At 38.7% G+C, this 21,073-nt stretch overlaps 1 protein-coding gene across 1 annotated transcript in view; it reads right to left on the reverse strand.

The window, feature by feature from the left end:
- Nucleotides 1-21,073, reverse strand: part of UNC5C (unc-5 netrin receptor C) — a 353,437-nt gene that overhangs the window by 81,343 nt on the left and 251,021 nt on the right. The window contains exons 5-6 of the mRNA XM_087935919.1: nucleotides 14,736-14,916; nucleotides 6,994-7,161 (exon numbers count right to left, since the gene is read on the reverse strand). Of these exons, the coding sequence (XP_087792045.1) occupies nucleotides 6,994-7,161; nucleotides 14,736-14,916 (349 nt within the window). The remainder of the gene's footprint in view (nucleotides 1-6,993; nucleotides 7,162-14,735; nucleotides 14,917-21,073) is intronic.

Consider the following 21,073-nt stretch of genomic DNA (forward strand, 5'->3'; position numbering starts at 1 on the left):
AGAAAGCTAAGAGTCCAACATACTGCAGTATAACCAATGCAGAACTCATACTTGAAAAGGAGATTATTTCGGAGTTTAATAGAGCATTCTATTTCCCTGATCATATGGAGATGGGAGATTCTAACAAAAATACAGTATTAACAAGTTTCACAAAGTAAAAAATGCTGTAAATTTGTTGAAACCCTACTTTGATTTTAAACTTATTGATTTATTTTCCATTTCTATTCTGTGCAGGAAAAAAAAAATCCTGACTATCTCAGCAACACCAGTTGATTTTTGCCACAAAATAGCACCCTTTTCCCTATAATGCAGGTTAATGTCTCTACCTTCTGAAGAAACTTCTTGGATGACAAATGAAACAACTTCAAAGAAAACAACAAAAGAAGTGCACGGTAGTACACAATGAAAGAAGCTTTCATGGGGAATTCATATATAAACAAGAGGGAAGAATAGTGTAGCTATAAGCAAAGAGATTTAACACTGGGATTAATAGAATAATTGGGTAGAAGAGCTGTTAGATAGCTTCTGCTTTTCCTTCACCCAGATAACTCATGGTATGCCAACAAGTTGAATTGTGTTTGGTGATACTGCTGAATTCCCAAAATCCTTAATTAAGAAAAAATAAGACAGGAGGAAGATCTTCTATTTAGGACTCCAAAAGCCAGAGGTCATATTCTTGCTGACTCATCCTGGGTCATATGTAAAAAGTTACCTAAAATTGCTCTAAGAATATTCTGAAAAGTCTTTCTTGAAGTGCACCTTTCACAAAAAGTTTTAGATAGGTAATCACTAGACAGGGTTGTCAAACTCATTTCACTGATGGTTGAATCAGGGTTGTATTTGACCTTGGGGGGCCAGGGTGGGTGTGGACAGCTTAATGTCACACTTCTCAGGGTATGTGCCTGTGGTTGCCTGAGCTCTCTGTAAGCAAAAACAGGGTTCTGAGCTCCATTTTCAGCCTCAATGTCCTCTTACAGCTCTCTGCCAGTGAAAATGGAACTCGGGGAGGGGCACCCCCCCCCCCCGGAGCTCTGTTTTCACTGGCAGAGGACTACAAGAAGCCATCGTGGGCAAAAACCGAGTCTGGGAGGGCTATGCCTGGCCCTCATGAGCTCCATTTTCATTGGCAAAGGCACTGCAGGCAGGTCCCTTGCTATTTCCAGGGTGGCCCTGCAGACCAGATTTAAGCACCCTCTGGGGTGGATCTGGCCCCAGGGCCTTGAGTTTGACACCCCTGGACTAGACATTTGGATTTCTCAAATTTTGGTTCTGTGATCTCTTCTACCACCCTGAACTTAAAGCAAGATATTTGTAATGTTTGACATATATATATATATATATGTGTGTGTGTGTGTGTGTGTGTGTGTGTGTGTGTGTGTGTGTGTGTATGTATGTATGTATGTATGTGTATATATATATATATATATATATATATGTGGATCTTTGGTTGTTCGGGTTTTCTCCCGCGTAAGATTCGAAGTATCTAGGCAACGTTTCGATGAAGTCTCATTCATCATCTTCAGGCTTCTGTCTCCGGCTCTGTGCTTCTCAGAGTAATGTGAGATTGCAGCTGCTTCCTCCTTTTAACTGCCAGTGGGGGTGGGACTTGATTGGGTGGGGGCTTGGCTGGGTTCTGATTGGGTGGGGGGGTGTTCTCATTGGTAGGGGGTTTGGCTGTGTTCTGATTGGTTGGGGGGTTAGCCGTGTTCTGATTGGTTGGAGGCGTGTTCTGTTCAGGTGGGGGCTTGGTTGTGCTCAGGTTAGTCTTAGTTGCTGGGGGATTTGAGCTGGTGAGTTGTGATCTTGCTGTTTGGCTTCGAGTTCGTGGTCCTTCTGCATCTTCATAGTGGGTGTCGGTTTGCTTCATGTATGGCTCGGAGGGGTTTGAAGTGGGTAGTGATGCACCCCTCTCACCTGTCATCGCAAACCTCTACATGGAACACTTTGAAACACAAGCTCTAGAAAAATACGACCACAAACCCAAACTCTGGCTCAGATACATAGATGACACCTTCATAATCTGGCCACATGGGAAAGAAAAACTGAACAACTTCCTCACACACCTCAAACGTTGCCTAGATACTTCGAATCTTACGCGGAGAAAACCGAACAACCAAAGATCCATATATATATATATATATATATATATATATATATATATATATATATATATATATATATATATATATATATATTTTCTGAGGTTCTCATGGGTATTTGTATGTGGATCTTTGGTTGTTCGGGTTTTCTCCCGCGTAAGATTCAAGTATCTAGGCAACGTTTCGATGAAGTCTCATTCATCATCTTCAGGCTTCTGTCTCCGGCTCTGTGCTTCTCAGAGTGATGTGAGATTGCAGCTTCTTCTTCCTTTTAACTGCTAGTGGGGGTGGGACTTGATTGGGTGGGGGCTTGGCTGTGTTCTGATTGGGTGGGGGTGTGTTCTCATTGGTTGGGGGTTTGGCTGTGTTCTGATTGGTTGGGGGGTTAGCCGTGTTCTGATTGGTTGGAGGTGTGTTCTGTTCAGGTGGGGGCTTGGTTGTGCTCAGGTTAGTCTTAGTTGCTGGGGGATTTGAGTTGGTGAGCTGTGATCTTGCTGTTTGGCTTCGAGTTCGTGGTCGTGCTGCATCTTCATAGTGGGTGTCGGTTTGCTTCATGTATGGCTTGGAGGGGTTTGAAGTGGGTGCAGCTTCTGGTCCACGGTCGTGTCTCATCTTCTGAGTGGGTGTGAGTCTGTTTTCTACATGGAAGTGTGGTGGTGGCATCATGTGTGGCTCTCATGGGTGTGGGTCTGGTGTCCTTCTTCATGTTAGGTACTCGTCTGTTCATGAGGGCGGGTTTCCAAATGGCTGGAAGGCGGGAGGTGTCATCTCGTTTGTTCATGCTGTGTGGGCGTTTTTCTATCTCTATGGCTTCTCTGATTATTCTGCTGTTGACCCAATTCTTCACCCAAGTGCCAATAAAAGAAGCCTTGACAGTCATCCAAAACAAATACAACCCCCCCAAGCACATCCTAGATCTGACCCACCACTGCCTATCCAATACATACTTCACCTACAATGGACAAAAATACAAACAAATAGAAGGAGCACCTATGGGATCACCCCTCTCACCTGTCATCGCAAACCTCTACATGGAACACTTTGAAACACAAGCTCTAGAAAAATACGACCACAAACCCAAACTCTGGCTCAGATATGTAGATGACACCTTCATAATCTGGCCACACGGGAAAGAAAAACTGAACAACTTCCTCACACACCTCAACAGCCTACACCCCAAAATACAATTCACCATGGAAACAGAAGCCAACAATCAACTTCCCTTCCTAGATGTCTTGGTATACAAAAGATCCAATGGCTCCCTAGGACACACCATCTACCAGAAGAAAACACATACAAACCGCTATCTACATGCACTCTCACACCACCACCCAGCACAGATCAATTCCGTAGCCAAGACACTCATCTCCAGAACAAAATGCTTAGCCGATGAACAACACCAAAAACCGAACTACACACTCTCACCAACGTACTTACAGCCAATGGATTCCAAAGAAAGAAGATTACCCACCTAATCCAAAAAGAAACCCCAACCAAAATCCAAGACAGAGAACAAGAAAACGGCAAAGCCCTCCTCCCATATATAAAAGGCACTACAGACAAAATCAGCAAGATCCTCCAAAAACACAACATCAAAACAGCATTCTGCACAAACAGAAAAATATCCACCATCCTAAGAAACCCCAAAGACAAAATCGAATTAGAAAACCAAGGAGTATACGAAATCCCCTGCACTGCCTGCCCTACCACATACATTGGACAAACTAACAGAAGAATAAGTGCACGCATTGAAGAACATAAGAACTCAATCAAAAAAGAAGAAATGACCTCTTCCCTGGTCCAACACCTCAAAGCCACAGGACATGAAATTGATTTTAAAAATACCAGAACTATCGCCAAAACCGAACACTTCAACAGCAGAATAATCAGAGAAGCCATAGAGATAGAAAAACGCCCACACAGCATGAACAAACGAGATGACACCTCCTGCCTTCCAGCCATTTGGAAACCCGCCCTCATGAACAGACGAGTACCTAACATGAAGAAGGACACCAGACCCACACCCATGAGAGCCACACATGATGCCACCACCACACTTCCATGTAGAAAACAGACTCACACCCACTCAGAAGATGAGACACGACCGTGGACCAGAAGCTGCACTGCAGCTGCATCACTACCCACTTCAAACCCCTCCGAGCCATACATGAAGCAAACCGACACCCACTATGAAGATGCAGCACGACCACGAACTCGAAGCCAAACAGCAAGATCACAGCTCACCAACTCAAATCCCCAGCAACTAAGACTAACCTGAGCACAACCAAGCCCCCACCTGAACAGAACACGCCCAACCAATCAGAACACGGCCAACCCCCAACCAATCAAAACACAGCCAGGCCCCCACCAATGAGAAGACACCCCACCCAATCAGAACACAGCCAAGCCCCCACCCAATCAAGTCCCACCCCCACTGGCAGTTGGAAAGAAAAAAAGAAAAAAAAAGAAAAAAAAAGCAGCTGCAATCTCACATCACTCTGAAAAGCAAGAGCCGAAGACAGAGGCCTGATGATGATGAATGAGACTTCATCGAAACGTTGCCTAGATACTTTGAATCTTACGCGGGAGAAAACCCGAACAACCAAAGATCCATATATATATATAGGTCTAGGTGTGTTTGGGTCTTTTTCCGTGTAAGATTAAGAGTATCTTGGTGACGTTTCAGCGAGGTCCCACTCGCCATCCTCAGGCTGGTGCTTTCGGCTTCGTGCCATTGCAAGCAGTGTGTGATCGGAGCTCTCTATAAATACTGGTGGTGGGGACTGGTGTGCTGGGCTGGTTGGCTGTGCTGCTGCCTCTTGATTGGTTGATGGAGTTGATGTTGGTATAATGGGCTGTGTGATGGCCTTGTGAGTTTTATTGTGGAGATATCCTGGATCTTGTGCTGTGATCTCCTGGGTCGTTTGTTTTGTAGTTATCTTTTTTCCAGTAGCCTCCTGTGTTGTAACGGCTTGGGTAATGGGTTTTGTGATGACCTTGTGAGATTTATTGCTTTATTTATTTGCCAGTTGTCACACCCCCTGACCCCAAAACCAAACAAGCTGACATACTCCAAGAACACAGACCCAGTCCCCAAACTCGAAGCCAGACTAAAACCCACAATGCTACATCACGGCAACCCGCCCAAGATATCACATCAGAAAACTCAGGAAATTACACCGTAAGAACTCAAGAAGTTGCTACATAGCAAATGACCCAGGATATCACAGCACAAGACCAAGGATACCACAGCAATAAATCTCACAAGGTCATCACACAACCCATTACCCAAGCCATTACAACACAGGAGGCTAATGGAAAAAAGATTTAAACACAAACGACCCAGGAGATTACAATGCAGGACCCAGGATACCACAACAAAAGAACTCACAAGCCCATCACACAACCCATTACCCAAGCCATTAAAAGAGGCTAATGGAAAAAAGATCACTACAAAAAAAATGACCCAAGAGATCACAGCATAAGATCCAGGATATCTCCACAACAAAACTCACAAGGCCATCACACAGCCCATTATACCAACATCAACTCCATCAACCAATCAAGAGGCAGCAGCACAGCCAACAAACCCAGCACACCAGCCCCCATCACCAGTATTTATAGAGAGATGGCAGCTCTGATCACACACTGCTTGCACTGGCACGAAGCCGAAAGCACCAGCCTGAGGATGGCGAGTGGGACCTCGCCGAAACGTTGCCAAGATACTCTTAATCTTACATGGGAAAAAACCCGGACATACCTATACCTACTTACCTGTACCCGTGAAAATCTACGAAAACAAATATATATGAATATATGCTTACTGAATTTCTATTAACATATTGATTTCTCAAAATATTCCCTACTAAAATAATAGGTTCAGAAAGAATTCAACAGATCCACAACAAATTCTTACAGATAATATACACAATTTTTGAAATTGCTTGCACTGTACTGTGCTTTTATCCTTTTAAATCTATATTTTATTCCTTACTTCAATGTAAAGTTGTATTGTTGAGAAGCATGCAATAACATGGAACCTTGAATTTGTAATGTTTCAAGGGAAAGTTTAATTGATGTCAAGAGCAACAGAAAGATAGAGAGGGGGAACGAAATAGGTTTCTTCCAATCATTATGTTAATACTATTTAGATCACTATTGCCAAATAGATAAAGAAACGTAGCTGGTGATAGAAAAAATATTTTGTTGGTTTAAAGGGCGAATCAGGTTTTGAACTAGAGAAATCAGGCATGAGCTTTATTTAAATGTTTTGTCCTTGGAAAGAACTAAAGTAATTTTCTAAACCATCTAAAATGAATAGGATAGATTTTACTCATCTTTGTGAATAAGACGGCAGCCAAAAACATTCTGAAACATATTCTTAAGAGACTGTGCATGGTTTTTGTTTTTAACATGAAAATTTTGTTATTTTGCAACAATTGCAATAACATGATAATTTTATGTATTTATTCATTCATGTATTTATCACATTTATATGCTGCCCATATTCATAGTGACTTTGGGCAGTTTACAATAAATACAATAATACATCTGCTTCAGATAATATTTTTACTTTTAGTAAAATCTTTGCCTATGTGTAAGCTTTTTAATACGTAAAATCATGTTATCATTTAAATGCAGAGTTTTTAACAGATCCAAGGCCTAGGTTCCCAAGGGTCTAAATCTTGACTCATTATGTAGGTGTTCAGAATAACAACTGCAATGAGAGGCAAACATTGCATAATAATAGTGCTAATTATTCATCTTATTTGTATCTGAATGGCATAATAGAGTTCACATTAAAATTAAAAGTAAGGAGTCATCATTTTTGTCCCCCACACTACCGCCATGAAAAGAAACAAAAACAAGACCGCATTGTAGGGATACAACATACCTGGACATAATGTGGTACAAGCTATTTTCTGTGAACTCTGGCCTTCACAGAAGGTCCCTCCATTGAGTGGTGCTGGATTGGTACATGTTCTTGTACGCTTCTGAGAGCCTTTTCCACAACGGCTGTTACATACTGACCACTCTGTCCAAGTTGACCATCCGCCATTAACTGAAAAATAAAGGTAGGAAAATGATTTAAATGAAGAACTAACCATATATTAAGCTTGTAGGCTTCCAAGCGTTTCTATGAATTAAACCTTTTTTGTATGAAAAAGGAAAGTTTATATACTGTATTTTTCGCTCCAAAAGACGCACCTGAGCATAAGACGCACTTACATTTAGAGGAGGAAAACAAGAAAAAAAAAATTCTGAACCAGAGCCTGAGAGGACCACAGATAGGTGTCCTCGCATGTGCCAGCTCTGCCTATTGACTCCCTGAATTGAAGAAAAGAGACAGAAGAAGCAGGTAGTGACAAAGACAGAAGAGGCAGGGTTCAGCATTGTAAAAGGACCCCGCCTTCGCGGCCCAGCTGCTATTCACCAAAGACATACAGGCATTTCCACCCACTTTTTGGGTGGGGGGAAAAGTGTGTCTTATGGAGCAAAAAATACACTATTTCTTTTATGCTTGCTTGGATTTCAAATGTCAATAATAAAAGAAACAGTAATATCACAACAAAGGTACTTTGTCCACCCTTTAATGTGTAACAAAATGAGATTAAAATCTGGTCAAAACTAGCTTCTGGCTTGTTGAAAATTCAGTAATCTTTGGCTCTCTTAGGAAAGAAATGCCTCTTAGAAAAGCCTGGCCTATTTGGATAATCAGACAGAGCCTACACAGGATCTCCATATACTAGAAGGTGCAATAAGAGATGTCCTGAATATCTTCCAGTGGGGTTTTCTTCCTATGGAAGGCTTATCTTTCAAGTTATGTGGAAAGTTGTACAGATTGGTTTTTGCCAAAGTCTTTCAGGATTGAATCCAGAAACATTTACGGAATACAAATTAAAGAATCCTTTTCCAACAGTGACCACAATATGATTGACTTTTGTCTCAACATATGTCCACACAAAACTCATCACAATGATGGAATCCCCAATTATAACTTCAAAAAAGGCAACTCTGATTTTATAAACAATGATATCTCATCCCTTGATTGGCAATTTCTATTCTCTGGATGCAATACTGTAGAAGACCATTACAACATATTTTTACTTGGAGTCAAAAGAGTCATCAAACTATATGTACCACTAACAACTCCCAAAACCAGAAAAAACAAATTACCCAAAGCAATAAGGAAGCTTCAATCCAAAAGAATGACTTTGGTGGAAAAACAAATCTGGTCACGTTGCCCAAAATTTATGCCACCAGATAAAAACTGAATGCACCAATTATCACATTAAAGAAGAAGAAAACCTTTTATGCACCAATTCCACCCATGCTTTCTACAATTTTGTAAACAACAAACTAAAAGATTCAAGGTCCCTCCCACCCCTGAAAGGGCCTAAGGGCAAAGACTGCAATGATGACACCAACAAAGCCAACCTCTTTAACATATTCTTTGGCTCAGTATTTGTAAACAACGATGGATCATGCCCAGTATTTCCTAGTCGAACCACAGACAACTACAATGATCTAATACATATCGATTTTACAGAAGACAATGTTGAAAAAGCACTATGCAATCTAAAACCATCTCTATCTATTGGACTGGATGGAATATGTGCCTACTTCTTAAAAAAAGCTACCCACTGCCATAGCCGAACCTCTAAGCATAATCTTTGAAAAATCTTTCAGGACCAGCTCCTTGCCAAAACTATGGTCACAAGCCACAGTCATCCCCGTCTTCAGAAAGGAAGACCCCAGCCTAGTTGAAAATTACACACCAAGCTCTTTATGCTGCATCACCTGTGAAGTCATGGAATCAATTATTAACCAATCCATCATCCTCCACTTAGAAACAAACAACCCACTCTCTAATAAACGATTTGGTTTTAGGAAAAAACTATCCTGTAATCTGAAACTCTTACACTGCAAAAACATATGGACTACACAACTCGATCAGGGCAAAGCAATAGATGCAATCTACATAGACTTCTGTAAAGCCTTTGATTCAGTGGTACATGACAAACTACTCCTAAAACTAAAATCTTACGGTATCTCTGGACATCTGCATAACTGGATAGAAGCATTCCTGTCAAACAGACAACAAATGGTCAAAATTGGGAGCGTCCTATCAAATTCTGTACCTGTCAACAGGGGTGTCCCCCAAGGTAGTGTTCTAGGACCAACTCTTTTCATACTCTACATAAATCACCCCTGTGATCATATCAAGAGCAACTGATGATGTAAAGCTCTTCAATACCAGAGACAATACTGCTACCCTTCAAAAAGATCTTGACTATGTATCAGAATGGTCAAACAAATGGCAACTTCAAATCTCAACAAATGCTCTGTCCTACATATTGGCAAAAAAAATCAGAAAATAAAATACAGGCTGAATAGTCAAGATCTTGTTGATGATCCAAACTCTGTCAAGGACCTTGGAGTACTCATCTCAAATGACCTAAGTGCTAGAGCCCACTGTAACTACATAGCCAAAAAGGCATTAAGAGTTGTTAACTTAATCTTATGTAGCTTTTTCTCTGGTAATATTACACTAATAACTAGACCATATAAAACATTTGCTAGACCAATACTCGAATACAGCACATCAGTCTAGAACCCACATTACGTATCTGATATTAACACAGTTGAGACAGTCCAGAAATATTTCACAAGAAGAGCTTTCCATTCCTCTACTCATTGCAGAATACCTTATGCCACCAGACTCGAAATTCTAGACCTAGAAAACATAGAACTACGCTGCCTTCAGTCCAATCTAAGTATAGTATATAAAATCATACATTGCAATGTCCTACCAGTCAATGAATACTTCAGCTTCAACGATAACAACACAAGAGCAAACAATAGACACAAACTCAAGGTTAATCACACCAAACTTGATTGCAGGAAATACGATTTCAGCAACGGAGTGGTCAATGCCTGAAATACACTACCTGATTCTGTCTTTTTCTTTTCCCAAACCCCAAAAACTTTAACCTTAGACTGTCTACTATTGACCTCAACCCTTTCCTAAGAGGTCTGTAGGGGGTATGCATAAGCGCACCAACGTGCCTACCATCCCTGTCCTATTGTTTATTTTATATATTTTTTTTATTTTTCTTATATATAGCCATGTATTCATAACTATGTTTTTACATATACCTATTATCTTGTAAGCAATTGACAAATAAAAATAAATAAGAAATAAATAATTTTGTTGGCAGATGTATTGCTTTCTATATAATTGCAGACATACACACAGACATAAATACACACAGACATACATGCAAGCATACACAGTGGGTATAATAAAATTGGATAGAGGCAGTGTATACATTTCATAGGGCTTCTCTTTTATATCCATTAGTGCAGTGTATCTTTCTAATAAGTTATCTGAAAAAAAAGAGCAGGAGGAGATAATCATTATACTCGCTGAAGTCTTCAAATATTCTTCAGGGAGAGCTTCACCGAGTGCATATTACAACTATCTGAAGGAATGTTATGAAAATAAGGCACATGTTCAACTTTTTCCTGGATGGATAAAACTGGCATACAATTTGCCTGCTCTCACTATTGCCTACTCTCACTATCCATAGACAATTTCAGGATGTCTGCATAGGTTGAAGAAAAATAAATACACATTTTAATGAGAACCATCTGAAAAAAGTTAGATGACCTCCATGCCAACTAAGTAATATGCCAGCATTAGCTTTAATAATAGAGAACCAAAAATATGTATTCTATCAAGGAACAAGGCCCTGCCATATGAATCAAATCTTATTTATCATAAGTAATCATGTAAGCTTAAGAAAAGAAAGTGTGATGTTGCTTCATTCACTTTTCTTGACATGGCACTGGGACTCTAATTCAGAGTATATATCATTCTCAAAACAAATATTAAAAATTATTGCATATTAGCAGATGATAAGGAAAGATACATATAACCAATAAGAGCTTTTCTTTACTTCCCAAGTGAGATATTCCTTCACTCAGATAGTCACGTCATAATGGGCATTAAGACTATTCAATTTCCACCGATATATCATTTAGGAAGGCCAGTAATAGAATCCCCTTTTTCTACGAAGCTTCGTTATGTTTCAGGATATTTTTACACCAAGAAGATGAACACTTATACTTACACCAGCTGATGAAGCTGAAAATTGAGTCAACCAAATTATATTGATAAATCAGAATTTACTATCCCTTGAATTCAATGTTGCAAGTGATTCTGAACAACTATATCAGCAAAGTAATATAATAAATAGTCACATAAAATTTCTAAGATTTCCCCCTTACTATTGTAGGGGACAATATAGGTTCTTTCCTACTCAAATAATTCCATAGACAGTATTGTTTAAACACTAACCTTTTCTTTGCTCCTGCTACTACAGTATGGAGAAAGATAAAGAATATTCCCCAAAAGTTAATATGTGCTTTATTGGATATAGAAGACCCTTGACATGTGGTTATCATGTCAGGCTATAGAATGTACTTAGGAAACTGATCGGTTAGGAAACAATACTCAGGCTGAACATAGTGAAACTGATCATCTCCACGTTGTCAAAGGTATAAGGCAAGGCTATATATTCTCTCTTTATTTGTTTAACTTATAAACTAGATCAGAATTAGACAAATATAATCTAAAAATTGGAGGAAGAAACATCAACATCCTGGCTTATGCTGGTAAAACTATCCTGTTACTAACAATGCAAACAAGCTGCAACCTCTAATAAGGAATGTCACAATGGAAAATGGGACAAAGATTACATTCAACGAAGGCAAAACTAATGACAGCAGGTACAATAATGGTCCTTAGAACTGACAATAAACATATTCAATCCATTGATGATTGATTGATATTGAAGTGGTAGGGTAATTTCTGTCTTTTAGGATCAACTATCAACAATAAAGGAATCAGCAACCAAGAACTATGTCATATATTAGCACTTGGTTTAGTAGCAATGAATCCTGGAAAATATATTCAGATGCCATCATCTTAATCTAGAAAAGCCAGATTAGTGCAGGCAATGGTTTTACTTATCCTTTGCACTCTATGAAACTTGGCATTTGAAGAAGCACAGAAAGAATATTTCTGCTATTGAATTTAAGAATAAAGGGAATAACCAATCCCCCCCAAAATGGATGATGGAACAAATCAACTCAAGTGAACATTCAAGGAACAAATGACCAAGCTCAAATGTTCATATTATTGGAAAAGGTACAAGGAAAGAAAAGGGCGAAAAAAAAGAGGACAACCAGCAACCCCAAAATCCAATTGCCTCTTGAAAAAAGCTTTGGGAAGATCCTGGAGGGAAAAAAAAATCTATCTACAATGACTAATATTGACTTGGTGGCATATCAGCCAATTAATATTTTGATGCTAAGGACCTTATACTAACTTCTTAAATATTTAGAAACCAAAGAGAGTATGGTGTGTGTCAAAAGAGAGTTACCTAGTCAAATTTCTGTTTCATAGATTAATCTGGAATAATTTTAAAAACTCTATGAATTCTCCTGAATCAATTACTATTTGATGATATTCTACTTTATATTGTAGATGGAATATCCTTTAAATGAAATTCAATGTTTCACTTTTTGTGTCAGTAACCCATTAAATTCTACTCATTAAATTAGTTTCACAAGCTTACATTTTGGAAAATAATACCTACAATTTATTTGTGCAAGGATTACAGTTTCACAAATTAATCATCCCCTGCATTTCATAGAATTTCCCGTCTGCTTTTTTTCCCTTACATTCAGGCCAATTCGTCAGCTAAATGCACTGCAATTAATGTGGTTATCCAACTAATTTAGGTTCTTTCAGCAGAGTGTTTTATTTCCATCTCAGGTGATATATGCAATAATGTAATTCATACATTTTGCACCAACTTAACGACTAAAAAAATAGAAAATGCTATGACATTACAGAAAATATCTGATGAAGCTTTTATTCTGAAGTTTAAAATGTTAAATATATAATTTTTTTTAAAAAAATGTATAGTTTAGGACAGGGGTGTCAAACACAAGGATCACAGGCCAAATCCTGCCCATGATGTGGTCGGATCCAGCCCATGGGGCCGTTTGTAAGGGGTCAGCCCACATGGCTTCAGCCCAGTCTACCCAATGCGAAGAGGAAACATCAGGCCAGCCTGGCTTCAGTCCAGTCTACCCAATGTGAAGAGGAAACATCAGGCCAGCATGGCTTCAGCCCAGTCTACCCTATGTGAAGATGAAACATAGGATCAGTGTGGCTTTGGTCTGGTCAACCCAATGCGAAGAGGAAACATACGGTCAGCATGGCTTTGGCCCAGTCTATTCAGGAGGAAACATCAGGCCGTGTGGCTTCAGCCCTGTCTACCCAATGCAAAGAGGAAACATAGGGCCAGCATGGCTTCGGTCCAGTCTACCCAGTGTGAAGAGGAAATATGCCAACAGTTTGGGGAATGGCACCAAGCTGGGTATGCTCACCCAGTTGGCAACACCCAGTGAGTGGTGTCAAGATGGCCACACCCACCCAGTCAGCCACTCCCCCTGGCCCCTGAGGTCAACCAGAGCCCTGAAGTGGCCCTCAATGAAATTTGAGTTTGACACCCCGAGTTTAAGACATATCACAAAACTGTTTTATATATCAAGCATTTGTCTAAAAGATAAAAAGACTTAGGGGATCTTGAAATGACTCTTTATCATCATTGATGGTAGAAAAGAATACTATTGATGCTCTTACTTTCTACACTTTCATCATTTTGAAGGGTTCCTGGCTATCTACCTACCCTGTCCAAGGTAAAAAAAAAAAAAAAGGGTTAAAAATAGAGAAATTCTTTCTTTATAGGGATTTAATTGAAGCTAGGAAGCTAATAGTTACAGACTGCTGGACAAATAACTGATCAGTGAAAGGTGGAAGACATAGACTTCCTACATACCCTTTCTTGTAACAAAATAAGTGCAAGAACCCAATGATGAAATGCTGTTCTCCTTTGAAAGAAATTTTGAAAGCCTATTCTTTATCACAAAATTGAATGAAAAGTGATGGAAAATGCAGGAATAATTATTCTTTATGGCACTGCAGCAGATTGAGAACTTTGGATATTCTTTGGGAAAAGAGAAAATGAGAGAAAGTGCAATCAGGCAAACAGTTACTTATCTGCTTTTTCCTACCTCTCTCTCTCTCTCTCTTTTCCCTACTCTACCTACAAATCAACAGGAAGAATGCCAAGACTAAATATAATATATGTCCTGGTTCTAATTGCAGGCAGATGGAAAACCGTAAGGCTGTATTATTCAAGCTGCCTTGGTCTTAAGCTTTTGATAAACACAGTGAAATTTGAAAGCATGAACAAGGAGGTTGAGCTAACATTCCAGTAAAATGAGCGCAACAAAACTCAGAAATCTGTGGAGTTTGTTTTCCCTCAGACTAACTTGTTTTAATTAACTACAAAATGAAAGCCATTCTACTTTCATTATAAATTGCCTATATTGTTTCTATTATTCAACTAAATATGCAGAGCAAAAAAAAGTAGAATTCAACCTATATTAGAAGTCCATGGATTAAATTTCTCACGCCTGCATGGATTAAATTTAATTTATACATAGACTAAAATCTATAAATCACTCAAATACATAACCTGATAACTCTCTTACCATAGACAATGACAGCAGCAGTGGTGCTCTTTCTTTTTGCCACAATATTTTTGGCAACACAAGTATAATTGGCTGTATCAGAGAGACGCGCCTGCTTTATGATCAGGTTGTGATCAATAGTGATATAAAAATTTCGGTCTTCAACAGGGTCTATCACCTCTTCGTTTTTCAGCCACTCAACCTGTTGAGAGATTCACAAATATGATCAGATAATATGAAGCACTCTGGTGAACTACATTTTTAATTACATGTATTTATATTCCTTGACAGATTAATAATTCTCTCAAAGCACTTTGTAAATTACATGTACAAAACAAGTAAATAAACATAAACAAAAGTACATTTTAAATACAAACACAAACAAGCAATTGTCAATAATTATCTTCTTCTAGGATAGCTGATAGGTCTCGATTTGGATCACAACTGAGCCCAACATTTTTACTGCTGAGCAATACAATTGTTAAGTGAGTTCTGACCCACTTCACAACCTTTTTGTCACAGTTGATAAATCAATCACTGCAGTCATTAAGTGAATCATGTGGTCCTTAAGTGAATCTGGCTTTCCACATTTGACTTTGTTTATTGGAAGCCAGCTGAGAAGATTACAATGGTGATCACATGACCCTGGGACAGTGTAATTGACATGCCAATTGACAAGTAGTAAGCCCAAATAGGGATCACATGACCATGGGAATGCTACAAAGGTCATAATTGTAAAAAAATGGTCATAAATCACTTTTTTCATTGTTGGAATGTTGAATAGTCATTAAACAAATAGTTGCAAGTTGAGGACATAGGTTAAACATATTTCACCAAAATATAGTGGATACAGGAAAAATGACCAGCTGAAAAGACCTGTAAGGTAGTTGTTACCTTTACACTTCTTTTTATTTCAGGAAATTCCAGAGTTCATTGTGACAACTATTAGTGGTCAATAGCCCTAGAAACATGAGGAGACCATGTATTGCCAAGGCAAATCTAGATTTCCTATCAAGATGTGCTCAAGTTTTTTTTGACTTGTAATTATTTTTATCCTACTTTTCAATCGGGGCACAGTGGCTCAGTGGTTAAAGATGTTCAGCTTGTCACCTGGAAAGCTGACATCCTGGGTTTGAGACCTGAGTGCTGCAGGATGGGGTGAGCTCCCATTACTTGCCCCAGCTCCTGCCCATCTAGCAGTTCAAAAGCATGCAAATGCGAGTAGATAAATGGGTACCACTTCAATGAGAAGGTACAGCATTCTGTGAGCCTCAGCATACAGTCATGTTAGTCACATGTCTTCAGACAATGTCTTCAGACAATGCTGCCTCCCTCAGCTAAGAAACAGGAATGAGAGCACTACCTAGAGCCGGACACAAGTGGACAAGGGAAACCTTTACCTTTTACTTTACCTTTCACTGGAAACTAAACAGTGAATTTTTAAATTTAAAGAATAACAGCATTCAGTGATCTCTTTATGCAGGTGATTCTTTGCCTCTTCCAATTTTAAGAATGTTTTAGAGAACTCTGTGGAATCTATGAGGGTCATGATCTTTAGAAACAAATGATTTTTCATTAATAACTTAGTAGGAACATAGGTTAAACATATTTCACCAAAAATAATGCATCTTCTGTTGACTTAAAATAAGATACTGTTTGCCGTATATACTGTATGGGTATACGTGTATCAATGTGACTCTGTATGACTTGGATATACAATCACACTCTGTATTCATACAAATATTTGGTGGTTTTTTTTTTTTTTTAAGGGCATTTAGAAAGGCTGGAATGCTTAAAGACCTAAAAACATGTTCCTCAAGCTATATAATATTCCATTCATTTCTATAATCAAGAAGCACTCCAGTCTCTTGGAACTGCCTGAGGTAAGCTAGTCTACATAAATTGGCTGAACATTTAGTAGCTTATTTGCTTTTGAACTGAGCATGTTTTACAGCCTGGGATGGATCAAAGAAGTGCCTTCATGCCATTAGATCACTGGAATTTATGCCCAGCACTTTAATCAAATAAAAAAAATTCCTGCCCCTGGCCAACCCAATGGAATACAGAGAATTCTCACAACAAAGAAAGACCTGGTTCGCACAGACAAACATGCCCTTTACAACAGTTTGAACACTTGCCCAAAGAAGATGGAAAGCCAAGAAGCTTTGCTCCTCTGTTTTTTTTTTAAATCACAGAAATGACTGTGATCAATCATTCATCTAGGCAGTTGGGCCTTCTTCTGATTTTGTTAACATAAAGCTTGATTCTTTTCTTAGACAAATCACTGAATGCGTTTAAATAACACTTTTGTTAGTATATAGTGTAACATGCAAAGAAAATACAAAAGTATTTCCCCCACTTTTCTCTTCCCCTTTTCCTTCCCTATTTTTTCCTATTATTTATTTTTGTATTTTCTTTGTATGCTACAAATCACTGAAATTATGCTTAACAAAATCCATCCCATTTAACATAGGAACATGAATATTCTAACTCATGGGTGTCAACTCAATTTAGCTGAGAGCCGCATCAGGGCTGTGGTTGACCTTGGTGTGTGTGTGTGTGTATGTGTGTGTGTGTGTCTGACTGGGTGTGTGTGGCCAACTGGGTGGGTGTAGCTAATTTGACACCATTCCCCAAACTGCTGGCATGTTTCCTCTTCGCACTGGATAGACCGGGCTGAAGCCATTGGGTAGACTGGCTTGATCTTTCCTCTTCACATTGGGTAGACAGGGCTGAAGCCATTGAGTAGACTGACCCAATCTTTCCTCTTCACATTGGATAGACCAGGACACTCCAGCAGGCCAGATCCAACCATTTCATGGGCCAGATGCAACCTGTGGGCCTTGAGTTTGACACCCTTGTTCTAACTGGATATTTTGTTTTATCACCTAAAATAAAACGTAGTTGCAAAGTATGCAACTCTTCGTTCTCAGATCCATACATTAATGTTCATCAAATTAATATTTTTCAATACAGAATTACTAATGATTCTATGCACTGCATAAATGAATTATTTCTAGTGGAAACTATTTCATTTAAAATAGTGTGAAATTGCATATATTTTCTGTGATAAAATACCACATGCAACCATGCCTTAATAAATCTACAACCTTAGATTTTTCTTATTCTGAAATTATATTTCATGCCAGAATGTTAGACAAAGAATATTTCTTCATGGAAACAGTCATTATAATTTATAGAGTGATTGTCTATCACATGTATTCATCCTATATTTTAAGATAGCCCTTTCTAGGCATCTGGGATTTTAAACAGCTACACAATTTGCACAAAAGGACCAGAGGCAATGGTAGTATTCCTTATTGCACTCCTGCACTCACGTTTTTTCCCTAATACTTTCCAGAATGTAATTCTCAAAATAGTCAGCTTTAATATAATATATATATATTATATATTATATATTATATATTATATATTATATATATATTGGGCACTATTAGAACGTTCTTACTGAAACTAGATTCCACCACCGTACAGCACTTAGATGCACTTTTCAGGTATGTTTTGGAGCATGTGGAAATATAGGACACCTGCAACTCTATAAACCAAATCCTTTTTGTTGTCATAATTACCCAAGAAGGATACATAATTTGCAGAAGATAACAAGCTCACCCTTGACATAATCATAATCCTTTGTTCCTTGCCCTATTTTCGTACAGTACTGTAGCATCTTACAGAGAACACGGACAATATGTATAAAGATAGATAATACTCCATGTTCGCTTATTCACCAAGAGGTAATGGTACTACAACCCACACAGTACAGCCTGTGGCAACACTAGTTAACCTTGACTTTGACTAGAGGCAAGACCTGGATAGCAGTTGGGGTGGGATTACATGATTGCTCTGTGATGCCCAAGGAAAGGCACAAGTTCTTGAAAGGGTTGCGGATAGGTGCCATATTTATGTTTTCACGTGTTCCGAATGTCTTTTTTGGAGACAGAAAATCGCATAGCTATATTTATTTCACGAATGAAGATAAATATACATGACGTTTATTTACTTCCATGTACAAATGTCAGCTCAATGACAGTCTGTGAAGCAGAATTTGTCTTAGTTTACTTTCTTGGATTATAAAGAAAAATCTTACTGCATATTATTATATTAGCATATATTATTATATTACAATCTTATGGAAAAGAAAACAGAATTCTGATAAAAGGCAACCTTTCAAAGAGCACTTGTTTTTCCCTTTTCAAAACATTTTTCAAAGCTAAAGTCTTTTTCAGAGCTGCTAATATTTTTCTCTAAAACTCATCACACACAGAGAATAAGCATTCAAGTCATTTTCCAATGTTTGATGCGCCTAATTTATCAAAGAAGACAAGATGTTGCATTTAAAGCTCCTTAGGTTGTTGAAACCACAGGTCTTATTTGTAGGGCCTTTTAATAATGAGTCACTTATAATGTCCTTAGTAATAGTACTAAATGTCAAATTAAAATTGATTCAGCTATAAACAATTGCTCCAGAATTAATACTTGTTCTGAATAAGGCATTTCTTCATTTAAAGCTTTTATATAAAATGCCAATATAATTTGGAATTCCAAAAATACTGAAGTTTTATGCCTATGTTCAAAGAATGTACCGAACCAAAATGTCAGATCACATTTTAGCACAACATGCTATATGAACCCATTCCATTGTATAGTAATATTCAGTGTGTTTTGCCAAGTCGTAAAACAGAGTTAATTGAGGAAATCACAGTTAACCATAGATAACCATGTAATTCATATTAGGAATTATGCTTCTTTATACAAGCTACATACAACAAACCATTTTTCAGCCTCTGTTCTGGAATTACTCCCAGAGCATACAAGTTGTTCTTCATTCTTAGCCTCTGCCAAGACATTATTTCTTTCATTTTATTTCCTAACACATCTTTCTAGGCTACAATGATATGGAGATTTTATTAATAGCAATAGCACTTAGACTTATATACTGCTTCATTTATTTATTTAGTTGTTTGTTTGTTTGTTTGTCAAGCATGTATTAGGTAATAAATATAAGTATAAACATGATTATTAATACATGAAATGGATACGAATAAAAGGGAACATTAGGACAGGGATGGTAGACACAGTGGTGCACTTATGCACATCCCTTACAAACACTTAGGAATGGGGTGAGGTCAATAGTAGACAGTCTAAGATTAAAGTTTTTGGGGTTTGGGGAAGAAACCACAGAGTCAGGTAGTGTATTTCAGGCATTGACCACTCTGTTGCTGAAGCCTTACTTCCTGAAGTTGAGTTTGGTGTGGTTTACCTTGAGTTTGTATCTATTGTGTGCTCGTGTATTGTTGTGGTTGAAGCTGAAGTAGTCATTGACTGGTAGGACATTACACTGGATAATTTTATGGACTAAGCTTAGGTCGGACTGAAGGCAGCATAGTTCTAAGTTGTCTAAGCCTAAAATTTCAAGTCTAGGGACATAAGGTATTCTGCGAGTAGAGGAGTGGAAGACTCATGGTGCTTTACAGCCCTGTCTAAGCAGTTTTCAGAGTCAGTACATTGCCCCCAACAATCTGGGTCCTCATTTTACCAACCTTGGAAGGATGGAAGGATGAGTCAACCCTGAGCCAGTCAGGATTGAACTCCTGGCAGTGGACTATTAGCTTGCAACACTGTGTTCTAACTACTGCACCAACAAGGCAAAAAGACATTGTTTTTACACATCTCTTTTGTGATGGCTCTTCCCTAAAACCAAAGTCACCAAATGAGAGATACATTAAAGAAGAGTAGCTTTAAAGACTTTCCTAATTGCCAGGATGAAGCTCAATCACATCCTGGAATTGGCAAAAAAAACAGGTACTATATATCCAGATATAACATAAAACCTGGACTTTAATATTATTATTCCTCCAGTCGCTGTTCATTGCAAAGTCATGTCTGACCCATCGCAACCCCATGTACAACGTTCTTCCAGGCCTTTCTGTCCTCTACCATCTTCTGGGGTCCATTTAAGCTCACACTGACTGCTTCAGTGACTCCATCACAGAATCACTTATTCTCTGTCGTCCCCTTCTTCGATTGCCCTCAATCTTTCCCAGCATTATGCTCTTTTCCAGTGAATCATTCCTTTTCATTAGGTGGCAAAAGTGTTTGACTTTTATCTTCAGGATCTGGCCTTCTAAAGAGCAGTCAGGGTTGATCTCCTCTAGGACTGACTGGTTTGATTGCCTTGCAGTCCAAGGGCCTCAACAGGAGTCTTCTCCAGTTGAGTCCTGAAGAAGACTCCAGAGTCTTCTTCAAAGACCTCAATTCTTTGGTGCTCAGCCTACCTTATGGTCAACTTTAATTCCTCTAGTACAGGGGTGGGCAAACTTTTTGGCTCAGGGGCCACA

The sequence above is a fragment of the Pseudonaja textilis genome, chromosome 6, assembly GCF_049901715.1.
Source record: "Pseudonaja textilis isolate UNSWEBS1 chromosome 6, rPseTex1.2, whole genome shotgun sequence".
In the NCBI taxonomy this organism is placed as follows: domain Eukaryota; kingdom Metazoa; phylum Chordata; class Lepidosauria; order Squamata; family Elapidae; genus Pseudonaja; species Pseudonaja textilis.